At 37.1% G+C, this 14022-nt stretch overlaps 2 protein-coding genes across 2 annotated transcripts; one reads left to right on the top strand and one right to left on the bottom strand.

Moving 5' to 3' along the window:
- Nucleotides 1–4924: 4924 nt before the first annotated feature.
- On the bottom strand, nucleotides 4925–11629 carry nsun4 (NOP2/Sun RNA methyltransferase 4). The gene is made up of 8 exons (XM_030159432.1): nucleotides 11522–11629; nucleotides 10429–10648; nucleotides 10050–10215; nucleotides 9404–9558; nucleotides 9145–9305; nucleotides 7485–7609; nucleotides 7263–7395; nucleotides 4925–5590 (listed from the first exon to the last, which is right to left on the bottom strand). Exons 1-8 carry the CDS (start codon nucleotides 11612–11614, stop codon nucleotides 5447–5449), a joined length of 1197 nt encoding a protein of 398 aa, XP_030015292.1. The 5' UTR covers nucleotides 11615–11629; the 3' UTR covers nucleotides 4925–5446.
- Nucleotides 11630–11801: 172 nt separating this feature from the next.
- Nucleotides 11802–13866, top strand: LOC115437983 (cytochrome b-c1 complex subunit 6, mitochondrial-like). The gene is made up of 4 exons (XM_030161409.1): nucleotides 11802–11945; nucleotides 12277–12345; nucleotides 13232–13393; nucleotides 13523–13866. Exons 1-4 carry the CDS (start codon nucleotides 11898–11900, stop codon nucleotides 13553–13555), a joined length of 312 nt encoding a protein of 103 aa, XP_030017269.1. The 5' UTR covers nucleotides 11802–11897; the 3' UTR covers nucleotides 13556–13866.
- Nucleotides 13867–14022: the final 156 nt, after the last annotated feature.

The following is a 14022-nucleotide window of genomic DNA, read 5'->3' as shown; positions in this document are numbered from 1 at the left end:
CACCACAATGTAAGCCCAGATAAGTTGAGTTTACTTTTAAAAAAAATGAGAAAAGTGGTTGCTTTAAAAAAAATTAAGTAATGAATAATGAACTTTTTAAGTACATTTAACTTACAACCTTAGTTACATGTAAGTTAAATGTACTTAAAAAGTTCATTAATCATTACTTTTCTTTTTTTTTTTTTTTTTTTTAAGGAAACCACTTTTCTTAATTTTTTTTTAAGTAAACTCAACTTATCCGGGCTTACAGTGTAAAGCACTTGCCATCTTCAGTTTCAAAAGGCACTATATAGATAAAAATGAAGTTATTTAAGCCATCCATAGTGAATCTGTGCTTTAAAGTCCTAGAAAAAAGAGCTGACTGTTTCATTTAGTTGCAGATACTGCACTCATATATAATAAGAAGACCTGAAACCTCCAATACGTTCATCTTAAGACTCGTAGCCTCGTTCACCTTCTCCTGTCAGTTAAATCTTCCCAGGTTCGTTTTAAAAGATGGCTGTCATAATTTAACCTAATGTTATAAAAGATAAAAATGTAAGGCTATTACAATGTTTTGCATGTTTATTAAGAAAATGCAGCTTCTGAATTGTATATGAAACCCTAGCAGAGGCTTGGCTGTGTAGTTAAATCCATAATGTTCATCTTTCTAATACACAGAATAGGTCTGTCTAACACAGGCTTACACACAGGGACACAAATACACAGCGCTTCATTGGCTAATTCAATAATAAAGCAGGCAGCCAGTCGAGTCTATAGACAGGCAGAATAGAGAGTAACTCATCTCTAACAGTCTGCCGTCTCCTGAGTGTTAAAACATGTAAATTTATGTAAGAGCCCATAGGAAACACATATTTACAATACGTTTAGGTAATCACAAGATATGCGAACAGCCATTCAAGGCTCTGGAGACGAAAGCAGTCAATACAAAAATAGTTTTTATGTGTCATTAATTCCCTCTGCATTCCCCGATACATCCCCCTTTTACCGCAGTAATACAGTAATCACTCACAATCGCACAGAAAATTATCTGCACTCATCTGTGGAATAAAAAAGCGCAGGGGCAAAACAGGGCGAGACGTCCCATTTTAGCTCTGTGCTGCCTCTTTAATGTTCATGTGGGAGCCGCATGGCTGCCGTCCATCCCTGCACAGGGATGGGAGTCAGCTCGTGCACTTGGAGCAGCTTAATGACAGTGGGATGTGGATGACACTTTCGCATGCCCCACTCATTAGAAACACACACACACACCTTTTTCACGGTACATTGGCGGGCCAGGACAACATAAAGGGTCATCGGCGGTGTGATGGAAAAAAGAGGCACTTCTCAACTCACATTAGGTTATGATAAGAGGAAACATTTCACCTCTGAGTGATGTGGATGCAAAACAGAGACAATCCAGCTCATAATGAAAGGTGCAGACAGAATCAGATGTGAAAAACCAAATGGTCAGACAAGTCATTACCTGCCTGCTCATTACCTCCTCTTTGTACATACCCACATATCGCATTATTAGACAAAGCCATCAAACCTGATGAATAACCAGAGAACAAGTCAAAGCCATTTTCAATTGGGCAAAAGAGAGAAGGTGATTATTGGTGAAATTTGTGTCTGAGTAAAGTCATCCTGATGTTCAACTCAGTCCATCTGACAGAGCACATGAGGACATGCACACCAGTCCTGCCCCCCCCCCCCCCTCCTCACAGATATATGTCTAGTGTCCTCTAGTGGACAAAGGAGATGCAAGGAAGGGCTTTTAATCTCTAGCTGTTGTTGCCACCTACAGGCAAATAAATGTAACACAGGAAGTCCAAAAGTCACCATGGGACAAGACAGATGCTTAAATAAAAATCTGCCTAAGACACGTTTGTTTTATTCTTTACTTTCTTAACTAGGACCCTTTGGCCTTGAATTCTAGGTAGAAGTAAGTAAAAATGGTACCACTTCAAATCACTATAATAATAATAATAATAATAATAATAATAATAATAATAATAAATAAATACATAAATAAATAAATAAGAGACCCCCTCACACCCTCTACACCACAGGTGTCAAACATGCGGCCCAGGGGCCAAATCCGGCCTGCCAAAGGGTCCAGTCTGGCCCCTGGGATGAATTTGTGAAATGCAAAAATTACACTAAGATATACAGTGCCAATGAAAACGCAACACTTGAATGTGTTTTATTGTTCCTGAGCTGCATCAATATGTTTAAGTTTCACCTGTATAAGATAATCCCAGACAATTTCTTAACAACCTGAGACGGGTTGAGCTATTGTCATGCTTGAATGAACTTGTCTGCATTCATAAGACTTGTTTTTCTCATTGCTCAGCAATGAACTGCTCAACTTAAGGAATTGTGGTCAGTTAAGGAGTGGTCATGTTCTGTATATAAAGCCAAGCTGAAAAGCACCAAAATCATTTGCAATAACTCAGCGATGCCTAGACTGACACGTGACCACAGATGCCATGCTATGGGGCTCCTGGAGGCCGGAATCTCTGCTCGGCGGCTGGCGCGCCGTTTTGGATGCAATGTGTCCACCATAGTCAGGATGCAACAGAGGCATGAAGAAACTGGCTCAACTGCAGACAGACCTCGCCCTGGACGAGCACGTGTGACCACGCCACAGCAGGATCGCTACATTGAGCTGCAGCACCTCCGGGACCGCTTTGTGACTTTTGGTTTTAGGGGTCCATGAGTTTCTTACTTTATCCTTATTTTTGGTCAACAAATTTAGATGTGATTTTTTATTTTTACTGTATAGAAATGGCCTATGATTAATTCCAAAGAGCTTATGGAATAAAAATCCTCATCGATTTAAAAAAATATAAGAATCTTCAAGTGTTGCATTTTCATTGGCACTGAGTATATTAACAATCCTTTTAGTTCAGGTTCCACATTCAGACCAGTTCAATCTCAAGTGAGCAGGGCCAGTAAAATACGATCATAATAACATAGAAATAATGACAACTCCAAATTTTTCTCTTCGTAAATGTAAATATTTTCATGTATTTACACTAAAACAAAGCATAATTTCACAAAAAAAGTGAATAACCTGAACAAATATGAACAACTTGAAATGTCTCAAGAGAAGTAAGTACAATTTTAACAATATTCTGCCTGTCACTAAATATTTTGTATATTTGTAGATCCACCGTGATCTGTAAGTTATAATGTACATGTGTAAATGATAAACTGAGCAGAATATTGTTCAAATTACACTTATTTTTCAGTTTGTTCATGTTACTCCACATTGTTTGAAAGGATAGTTTTCAGATATAAACCTTTTCCTTATGTAAATTAACTTTTTTCACTTGTAAACATAGAGAAACGCTTGGAGTTGACAGTTTATATATACTATGTTATTATTTTACTGGTTCGGCCCACTGCAGATCTAATTTAGCTGAATGTGGCCCCTGAACTAAAAATGAGTTTGACACCCCTGTTCTACACCCCCTCTTCTCCCCCTCCCTCCAGAAGGATATTCAGGACTCTAAAAATAAAAAAAACAGACTCAAATACAGATTCTACCCACAAGCGGTTAAATGTACTGTTAATTGACTGAATAACCACCATCCTCTGTTTAATGAACAATCTAATTCTGATCCTACCTCAGTGCAATAATCATGAATCATAAATCAGTAATACATATTATAATACAATGTCATTAAACTACAAACCAACCACAATTTCTGGCCAGTGATTTCCTCTTTTTGTCAGTCTGTGCCACTGCTATCATAGCCCACAGGTTACTGATCATTAGTCTTAAAATACCCTGGACCAGGATTCTGAGCAACTGTTTACATTAATTGCATCATGTATTTTCCAAACTTAAGACAGGGTTCGTACACAAGGTCAAATTCAAGCACTTTTAAGAGCCATTTTAAAATTTTTCCAGCACATTTTTTCCATCAACTCATGATTATATTTTTCTCTTTTTATCACAGTGATGTACATTGTATTATGCTATGAACATCTAAAATTATGTCTTATAATAGCAAAAAGTTTGAAATTGACGAACACAAGGGTTTATCCAAAAAAGAGAAGCCGCTTGACATTTTTAGACACACTGGAACTGAGACAAAGATTAATATAAAAACACTTTCAAGCACTTAAACTAAAATTCAAGCACTTTTCAGACCTTGAAAACAATCTTAGAATTCAAGCATTTTCAAGGATTTCAAGCATCTGTACGAACCCTATTAAGAGTTGACAAGAGCTGATATTTTTATTGGGTTGCCACAGTATAATATGTGCATTAATTTTCCTACATAAAACAGAGGTGTTGTCTGGAGGAGTTTGCAAACGTTGACCTCACCCAAATCCATGTGAAATGCATAAACGCCTCGGTCTTAAAAGACATAAGACGACGAAAATGATGTAAAAGACAAAAACTATGCATAAGACGTAAACGAATTAGTATTATGTTACTGACACAACAAGAAATAATATTCAAAGTCAAACATGCAACAAGATGAAAATGGTGTAAAAATGTAGATCTACGGTAATGACATATTTTTGTTTACTTTCTAAGGAGAGGCCAGATTTCTCTTTTGGGTCTTGAAGTGAAAACGTTTGGCAATGTGTGCATTAGACCAGGGGTGGGCAATTCATTTTCTCATGGGGCCAAATGAGAAACTTTGACAGTTGTTAAAGGCCGGACCAATAAACTCACAGCTCTGCTCAATATATAAGTCTATACAAACAGGAAATGAAACAATACAATGGTAATGAAAATATGGAGCACAGAATACAACTATTTAATGAATATTCACATAAACATTTTTGAAATGTGCAAAACCAGGCTCCACATTAACTTTACATAAAAACAATAAATGCATCCAGCTTTGTTTGCATATCTCAGTACTTTGTTTTTTTCGTTACCTCTGACTTCAGTGAAGAAATACTGAGAAGTCCATGTCTTGTTAACAACTCTGCATTCTGAATCATCTTTCTTTTTTTTGGAGTTAGCTGACATCTTCATGGGCTGAAACTCACCAACAAACAGATCAGTTGCATAAGCCTTATGTAAGTTATGGAAAGCATGTGAAAAAAAACTGTTCATTTTAGCAGATCCTTCAAAATAAAGCAGTGTCGTTGTATTGGTTTGTATCTATTACGATGATATACATTTGCATCAACTTTTAATTTGCCAGTGACCTCATGTGGGCCAGTCAGGGTCAGCTATTGGGCTGCATGTGCCCCACGGACTGTACAATATGCAGGTCTGCATTAGACTGAGCAAAACCAACCCTGCTGACCAAACACCTTCATGACACCAGCCCTTTCCAAGCTGCTCTTATGTCACTGAGCTTGTCCATCGTTGGGGTTTCTCTCATACTATAATATCACCTTAGATCAGTTCATGTCTGATTGTCCATTAGTCCAACAAGGAATAATTTATTAATTCAAGTGTCCATAAATGTTCGCGGCGTCCAACAGTCTACGTCAGTCTCTTCAGTTTGCACATGTAGATTGGCCCAAAGTTAGCAGCCAAGTGTGGGATGACCATCTCACCCAGGTGGAGGTTAGGAGCGAAGTGAAAGGTCTTCCTAAACATGTGTGTGAGGGGTTTCAGATCCACCACCTGGAGGGGGATTTAGAAAAAAAAAAGATCACTTTATTCATGTGATCTGGGCTTCAGTGTTCATAGATAGATTTACTTTATTAAAGGTGCGGGAGACTTTCGTGACCAATTTTTCATCAGATCTGTAAAAACTCAGTCATAGCCTAACTATCAGGAATCTGCAAGTCTTTCTGTGATTACTCACCTGAATCTCTTGCTTTACGGTGAACAATTTCGAAGTGCCATCCATCATAAACAAACCATGTGTTTATAAACAGTGCCAGGAGGAAACTCGGGCATCTTCAGAATTTTGTCGCAATGTGCATTGTGGGAAAGGGAGGTTCGCACAGCCACCTGACGGCGGCATCTACTACAGAGATGATGTGGAAACGGCAAGAGCTCCCTTCCCTCTATGCATATTCCTCCAGCCGTTTCCATGTTTCAACTGTTTCCATGTCGTGTTTGTTTCATCCATATAATACTATATGGTTGCGCTGCCGCTGCCAGGTGGCTGCGCGAACCTCCCTTTCCCACAATGCACATTGCGACAAAATTCCGAAGATGCCCGAGTGACCTCCCAGCTCTGTTTGTAAACACACGGTTTGTTTATGGTGGATGGCACTAAGAAATTGTTCACTGTAATGCAAGAGATTCAGGTGAGTAATCACAGAAAGACTTACAGATTTGTGATACTTGGGCTATGACTGAGGTTTTACAGATTTGATGAAAAATTGGTCATGAAAGTCTCCTGAACCTTTAATCCCTGAGAGGAAATTCAAAATATGGTCTCCGCTCCACAGAAACAGTCACAACCACAGCAACAATAAATAAATGAATACAGAGTGTAAATAGCTAAAAAATAAGTTAGATTAAAAAGAGGAGTAGAATTAAAAATTAATGAAAAAAATACCAATATTTATGATCTTTTGTACTGTATGTTGTGTGTTATGCTGTGCCATTGATGCTTTTGTGTCATAAAACACACTTTGTATGGGAAATATGTTTTCATAATCTAAGTGATGGTTCTACGTCTGTATCCACGTGTTCTTAACTGCACAGATGAAGGAAAGAAATGTGCATGAAGGCAACGCAAACAGATGAGGGAGAGTGAACCTGACATCAAGACGGGTCAGAGACTCAGAGAAACTACATTAAACAAGGAGTTTTGACAGAAAAACTCCTTGTGTTTTGGAAACTCTGACAAGGAACTTATCAGAGTTGAGTCTCCACAATAAACTCAAATGTAACCTCTTTCAATAGCTATGGAAAAACTCTAAGCACAAAGAGATTTAATGTTAGCTGTTTATTCACAACTACTGCTGTTGAGTGCTTTCTAGTTGTGTCCTTACATTTTAAACAATAATATCTTAGTTTTTGTTGCATGCCTAAGTGAAAATGTGCACAAAGGTTCACAATAAATGGAGAAAAATTCTTAAATGAGTAAATTCCTTTTATTATTATTGTGTTACGTAACAAAAATATTAGTAGGAGGATATAACTCAAAATATATTTAGAAAAAAAGTCTTTCATTGTTGTCATTTTATATCAACTACTTATTCATTATCTTATGCATCATTATTTGATATAAAATGACTCATACCAGGATATGAGTCATATTTTCATACTACCCTTAAGTTTATTTTTAAACTACTGTGTCTGATACTGATGTTATGATGATGTGTGCTTCACTGACCTGCAGGTGGATGCTGTGATTTTCTTGCGCCAGGTGGATGGCCTGTTCCACCACACTCTGGTTCTGCGTTTGAGATAACGTGCAGGTGGAGTACAGGATTTCCCCGCCTGGATGCGTCGCCTCGATCCCTGCCCTGCAGGGGTTTTAACCCTATTGTTAATGACACTTAAACAGCAGGTTGGTGACAGAGTTTGGAGTAAAAATAACCCTTTTATCACTCACAGCAGCAGCTCCAGCTGTAGCTGTGGCAGCCTTCGCCTCTCGCCGGTCCTGCTCCTACTGAAGATATTATTATCGTCTTCTACAAGTGAATGCCTGTCTGTCGTACAGGGAACGTCTACAAGAACCTGAATGAAAACAGGAAGATGGAGAAGACCGTGGAACTTTGAGATGAATGTGATAAATACAGACATAAGTGTGTAAATTACAGCTGCAACAATTAACCCATAAAGACCCAAACATCCACCACCCGATCAAATCATCTGCTGATCTAAATGTTTAATAACTTCTGAATCACTAATCCTATCAATACATGTAAATAATTGGTGTAAAATACAGTTTATCATCTTTTCATGGTCATCAGATATGACCCATTTGAACGTTCAGAGGCTCTGTAGTGAATATGGAAACTCCGTCATCTTTTACAACATTGATTCACCAGTAAAACCCATGGAGTTGGATCAATGACAGTGGATGGAGACAATGGGTTTATGTTCAGTTAATGATATCTTTGCTGAAAAACTCACTATTTCTTCAGTTTTGTTTGTTTCTGATATAACAACCCTCAACTTTAATCAGAGCTTTAATGAATATCTACATGATCAGGGAATTAATTATAAGAAAATACATGATTTTCATGAAAAAAATGAAAATACAGACGATAACATGATAATAATTGGTGATGAATCACTAAAGAAAGGTTAAATCTAGAGAAAAATTCATTTAGGAACTTCCACAAAAGTAGCACTGGGTCTTTATGGGTTAATGAGTAATTTGTTGGGAAAAGATTATTTAAAAATCAATTTCACCCTCTTTCATTGTATATTTTTTGGTTTCTTTACTCATCTTTGACAATAAATTGAATACCTTTGGGCTGAAGAACAAACAAGACTTTAGAGGATCAGGATCATCATCATCATCATCTTGGACTTTTTATTCTATAATTAAAATTATCCATTTACAAGAATACATTTTCATGTTTGATGCAACTAACAATTCTTATTTTAATGTTCAATATTCAATGTTCATGTTCAATGTTTATGTTCAATATACCAGAAAAATGTTATGATATGCAATGTTGATACTAACAACTGAACTCTAATATATGTTCACATAGAAATTGTGTGGTAGAAAGTGGAGAAAGGAACAGAGGACAAAGATTAATGGAAAGAAAACCTTTTGTAGCATTTTGAAATAACTGGCCAGATGCATCAAACATAAACCAACTGTGCTCAATTTTACAGCAGAGTAAAAATAAATGAATAAATAAGCAAATAATACCTCCAATTAACATGAACACGTAAACATAAATAGTCCCAAAATATGAAATAAAGACTGCCGCAGAGCAGTTAAACAAATATTGTTAAAATAACCAATCAATCAAGTCTAGCAAAGTCTGTTGTGGCACTTTACCATATGCTAATTAAATTCATTATATTCCTCTGCATGATGCTTCTACAGATGGTTTATAAGGTTTGTGGTGTTGATGCCACCTCTTGAAACACTGGTGTTGCCTATACTGACCCTAAAAAAACCTCCACACTGACAACATACTGATGGAACTTTCACAAATAACGGCTAAATTGAAAAACTGAATATCGGATCAGTTCATCCCCGATTTTGATACAAGAAATAAAATGATGAGCATTTGGCTGTATCTTACCCTGTCAAATGTGTCCCTCTCGATTTCTCCCCACTTGGTTCCATCGAAGGAGGTGATACGTAGGTTATCGCCTGACAGAAATGGCTTAGGAGTGTAGCTGTGGAGGACCCTCTTCAGTCGCAAAGTTCGAGATATAGAGGAGTCATTAACACACAGAAACCCTTTGAAACACACGAAAAATATGGATGTATAACTTTGACTGATTGACAGACAAAATGGCAGCCTTTATCTTTACTAAATGTTCTAGCGTTTCATTCACCTAAACACTGAGTTTGAAGAAGAGTCAGCGTCTTTCCTCCTGGGGCAGCACAGAGGTCAAGTACATTGTGACCCTCTTGGACATCGAGGGCGAGACAAGGCAACACAGATGCAGCGTCCATCAGGTAATAACCCAACAACCCAAACTTGTCTGGTCTTAAGACAACAAGGAACATCAATAAAGACCATTTTTTCCATTTCATCTGATAAACCATTTTCACTTGGAACTATTAAAACACTTATATAGTTAAAATTGATGCTAACCAAGCTAAAAATGACAAAAGATTACAGGGATGTGCAATATGAGAATACTACGTGATAATAGAATCTCATGTAACATTTATTTTAAAATGACACCTTCTATTAGTTGAGCATATACAACAATTCAGAGGAAACAGGAGCTTCTATGTTGTTATTCTACATAGACAATTGAATGGATTTACAGTAATTGTATATATCTTGATTTGTATTGTTTTCTGGGTCTTATTTGTATAGGGACAGGATATTTTTGTCATATTGAATTAGCCCTAGGTTGATTTTTCCTGTTTTTGGTGGTGTTTTTCTATAGGCAAAACCAACACACACAGTAGGTAAATATATTCAAATACTGTTGATAATTTCAGTCCAGTAATGAAGAAAAATCTCACTTGGCAGGTTTGAATCTTGTGATATCCCCTCTTGGAAACACTAAGCACTTGATGTTACGACTGATTTGTAGAGGAGACAGCTGCTGATGGGAAATGTCAGAAGTCTTTGTAGAGAGATCAGAGGATTCCCCTTCAACACCAACCGCTGATATTTGCTCCAGATGAACTGTGGGAATGATGATATGAGGCATTTAAGGCACAAGAAAAAAAAAGATACAGTGAAGCATATAGTTTTGTTTTTGTGCAAAGTATCAAGAATGATACATCTTAATCATTAGATGGATTTGGACATTGGATCTTTGAGAACTCCAAAAAGTAACGGCACACACATCTACCCCACTTCAGCACCATGACCTCATTACCCATACTGTATACTCACCCTCCAGATCTGTGTCACTGATGAAGTCCCTACATCCCTGATCTTGGAGGTCTGACAGAACATCATCATCTGAGAAATTGTTGACCAGTGCTCCGTATTTCCTCTCACAGAGCAAAGCTGCTCGGACCGAGGGCCAGAGGTGCCCCAGCTGGATGCCATAGGCGGCATCAAAATGTTGAAGTGCCAGAGTAGTAGGAGGGTATTTGGCTCGAGTGGCAGCCTGTCAAAGAGAGGCAAGAATACTGATGTTAGACGTGTGCGACATTTAATGTAGTCTTACATGCCAGGGATAGTTTAATGGTCTAATGCTGCATTGTGAGAACACTCCGCTAAAAGTAAACGTTCCTCATCCAAAGCATTTACTAAAATGGAAAAAAAAATCTCTTACAAATGTGTTTAAATAGAATTGATATGTTGTTGCATTCAAGGTTGAAGTACTTTGACCTACATTTAATACTGGGGAGTTTAACCTGCAGAAATGTGAGAACTACATATCTCTAAAAAGGTCAACTTTTCATGAGCCTACATAAACTGACGTGTTTTCAGCTTCGTGACAAATACTTTCCATGAAAATAAAATGCTTCATCCATGAGTTTATTACAAACATTGTTATCCATTAGGTGGATTTCATCACACAAGAAGAGGATGAAAAAATGAAAGCTGTCAGGCAAATGCAGCTGGCCAAAAAGCCCAAAACAAGCGGATTAGAAATATAATGCTACATAAAATGGAAATACTCAAGTTCAGTATGTTAAGTCCTTTACATGTATACACAAGTACAGGACCTGAAAAAAATGCTGTAGATTTTAGACACTACTAAGCACAAATAGAGGTCAAAAATGTGTCATTCCTTTTACGTTTTATTACGAACTGTAACAAGTTATTTAGTCGGTTTCGCAAACATTTTTGGCCCAGCTTTAAAAAAACTACATTTTCCAAGGTACATGGTTTAGTAGTGTCCATACAGTAGTAGTTTACAATAAGTTGCTTTGTGCCTCCAGTTATAACACTCTTTTACTCCCCTTAATTTTACTGTAACTGACTATGTTCACTACTATCCATTTAACTATCCATAAATGTGTTGGTTACTTACCCATTTTTCTTTTACTCGGTTTCGTCTGGGTGTGAAACACCTTAAATTATTTACTTTTCTCAACAACAGCCCGGTATCCATGAACAGCGCCATTTTTCCGTGCAACTGTTTTATGGTCCGAGTTAACTCTGAAAGTCAAACAAACGTTCCGCTTACTGAATCTGGTAGGCGGGTGAGTCGTCTTAAAACTAAGATTTTGATTGGACAAAAACAACTTCTATCATAATTTCTAACCAATTAAAACCTGCATCCGGTTTTCTTTCGTCATTTCCGGCTTGTGACCGACCTCACGTCCTCAACGCACAGCAGTGTTCCTAAACGTTAGCGCTGTCATACTGTAATTAGCCGGTTTTCAATAAATTTCCGAGCCGTAAACATGGTGTTTGAAAATAAGATGGTCAAATACGATGATCCCGACGACGAGGTACGAAAAAATTACCAATATGATTCGTTTTGGTGACTTTCTGTTGTGTAACCTACCCAGTTCTGCTGAGTAGCACAACTTACCTGGCCGTGTTTAAACTACCATTGTAAAATAAGTTAACGATTGATATTCCTTTTAAACTGAACCTAAATGAATTGCACATTACATCTCAAACTGTGTACTTTTGTGCTTTTAGTGACTTGTGTTTACCTTAAACTGACTTGGGTCATTTAAGGTTATGATTTGACATGTGGTGTGGGTGACATAAGTTTACATTACAGTCTTTATATTTGTTATAAAATATTCAGTCCAGGTATTTTCACTTTTTCAGGAGGAAGAAGCTCCTGCTGAAGAAGAAGAAGAGGAAGAAGAAGAGGAGGAGGAGGAAGAAGAGATGGTGGTACGTTGGATCTTCACATACATAAAAGCTAAATTATTCATTGTCATAGGAATGTGTGATATGAGTAATGTTATATTTCTACATTTTATTTCCAGATAACAGCACACTACATATTATAGCTTATTATGTGGTAATTTAATGAATTAACAGATGATATAAATTTAAATGGAAAGAACTAGTTTTGTTTTTACATTTAAGTAACTTGATACTTGGCAGTTAAAAGGTAGTTAATCCTATTTGACAAAGTTAACGTGTTTTATTATAAACCAGAAACATGTTTCAGCTGTGTTTAACCTTTATTTAACCAGGCGTTAAGACATTCTTATTTATAACTATGGCCTTGCAAAAGGCAGGGTCTTTTGAGGGACAGGGAAAAGGGGGCTATAAAAGGAAACAAGTCTAAAATGAATCCAACATAATGAATATGAAAAAGTCCAAAATATCAGTGTTCAATAGGAAATACTCTAATGGTACAATTGTATTGTAGAGGTAAAAAATAAATACAGACCTAACATGCAAAATGTTCAACTCTTTCAGGTTTAACCGATAATGACAAAGTAAGACTCACAAAAGTATAACAAGTAAACAAAACAGTCTGCATTTGTGGCTTTTGAGTGAATGAATTGGAATAAATATTTCCATACAAAGTATTTGTGACACAGCAAAATAAAGAGCAGGATAAAATCAAGGTCAATAAACACAATGTATTACCCAGTGTTTTTCTATCGCACAGCTGCTGTAGTATTTTTATTTTGTTATTAGAAGGCTCTACAATCCTTCATCATGATTTGGACTTTTTTTTTTTTTTTTTTTGGTCAAATATATGTAGTATATTCTTGAAGAAGCTGGTGAAATTTCTCAATCTGTCCTTCTTTATTCCTCTCAGGACCCCCTTGAAACAATACGAGCCAAGTGTGAGCAAACGGAACACTGTGTGCACTACAGGGAACGTCTGGAGGTCTGCGAATCCCGGGTTGGCTCCAAGTCCCACACTGAAGAGGACTGCACAGAAGAACTGTTTGACTTTCTGCATGCACGGGATCACTGTGTAAGTGTTTGTAAATGAACTAACTTGACAATCTGACCTTTTCATGTAGCGGCCAGACATTAGAATGACTTGTTTTGGGAGACACTTATTTAAAGGTGATGTTGATTATATTCTTCTCTCTCTTTTTAGGTCTCACACAAGCTGTTCCACAACGTCAAATGACCGGCCAGACCCACATCCACTACTTGCGTTGCTCTATATAGAATTTAACATTAATGTGGCGGTTCTGACATCTGTTGTCGTTCACTTTTGTGTAAACATAAACCCATATTCTGGGTCTCTGGGCAAAACACATCATACCTTCCCCTGTTCATGAGTCTACAGTGTTTAAGGTAATATTTAAGTACTTAATCTTCAACCATACTGCAGTTTATGCAAAGCCTGTATGCTGCCCCAGGACCAGAGAACCTCAGGTGTAGTCATGAATTCATTGTTCTAAATGAAAATAAATATTTACTTTGGTTTTCAGTTTGTCTGAAGAGCATCTGTTAAGGATTGATTTCTTTCTGGCTTAGTATCTCAGTATTTCCTTACACTCAGCTAAAAGATTAAATGTAAAATCAGATGCATTCATTTTCAGTTTTTTTTACATACGCACAGAAAAAAGCTGATTTTGAAAGTGTGCCAAC

The sequence above is a fragment of the Sphaeramia orbicularis genome, chromosome 17 (genome assembly GCF_902148855.1).
Source record: "Sphaeramia orbicularis chromosome 17, fSphaOr1.1, whole genome shotgun sequence".
NCBI lineage: Eukaryota > Metazoa > Chordata > Actinopteri > Kurtiformes > Apogonidae > Sphaeramia > Sphaeramia orbicularis.
The sequence above is the reverse complement of the archived record's forward strand: the minus strand, read 5'-3'. Positions and strand labels throughout refer to the sequence as shown.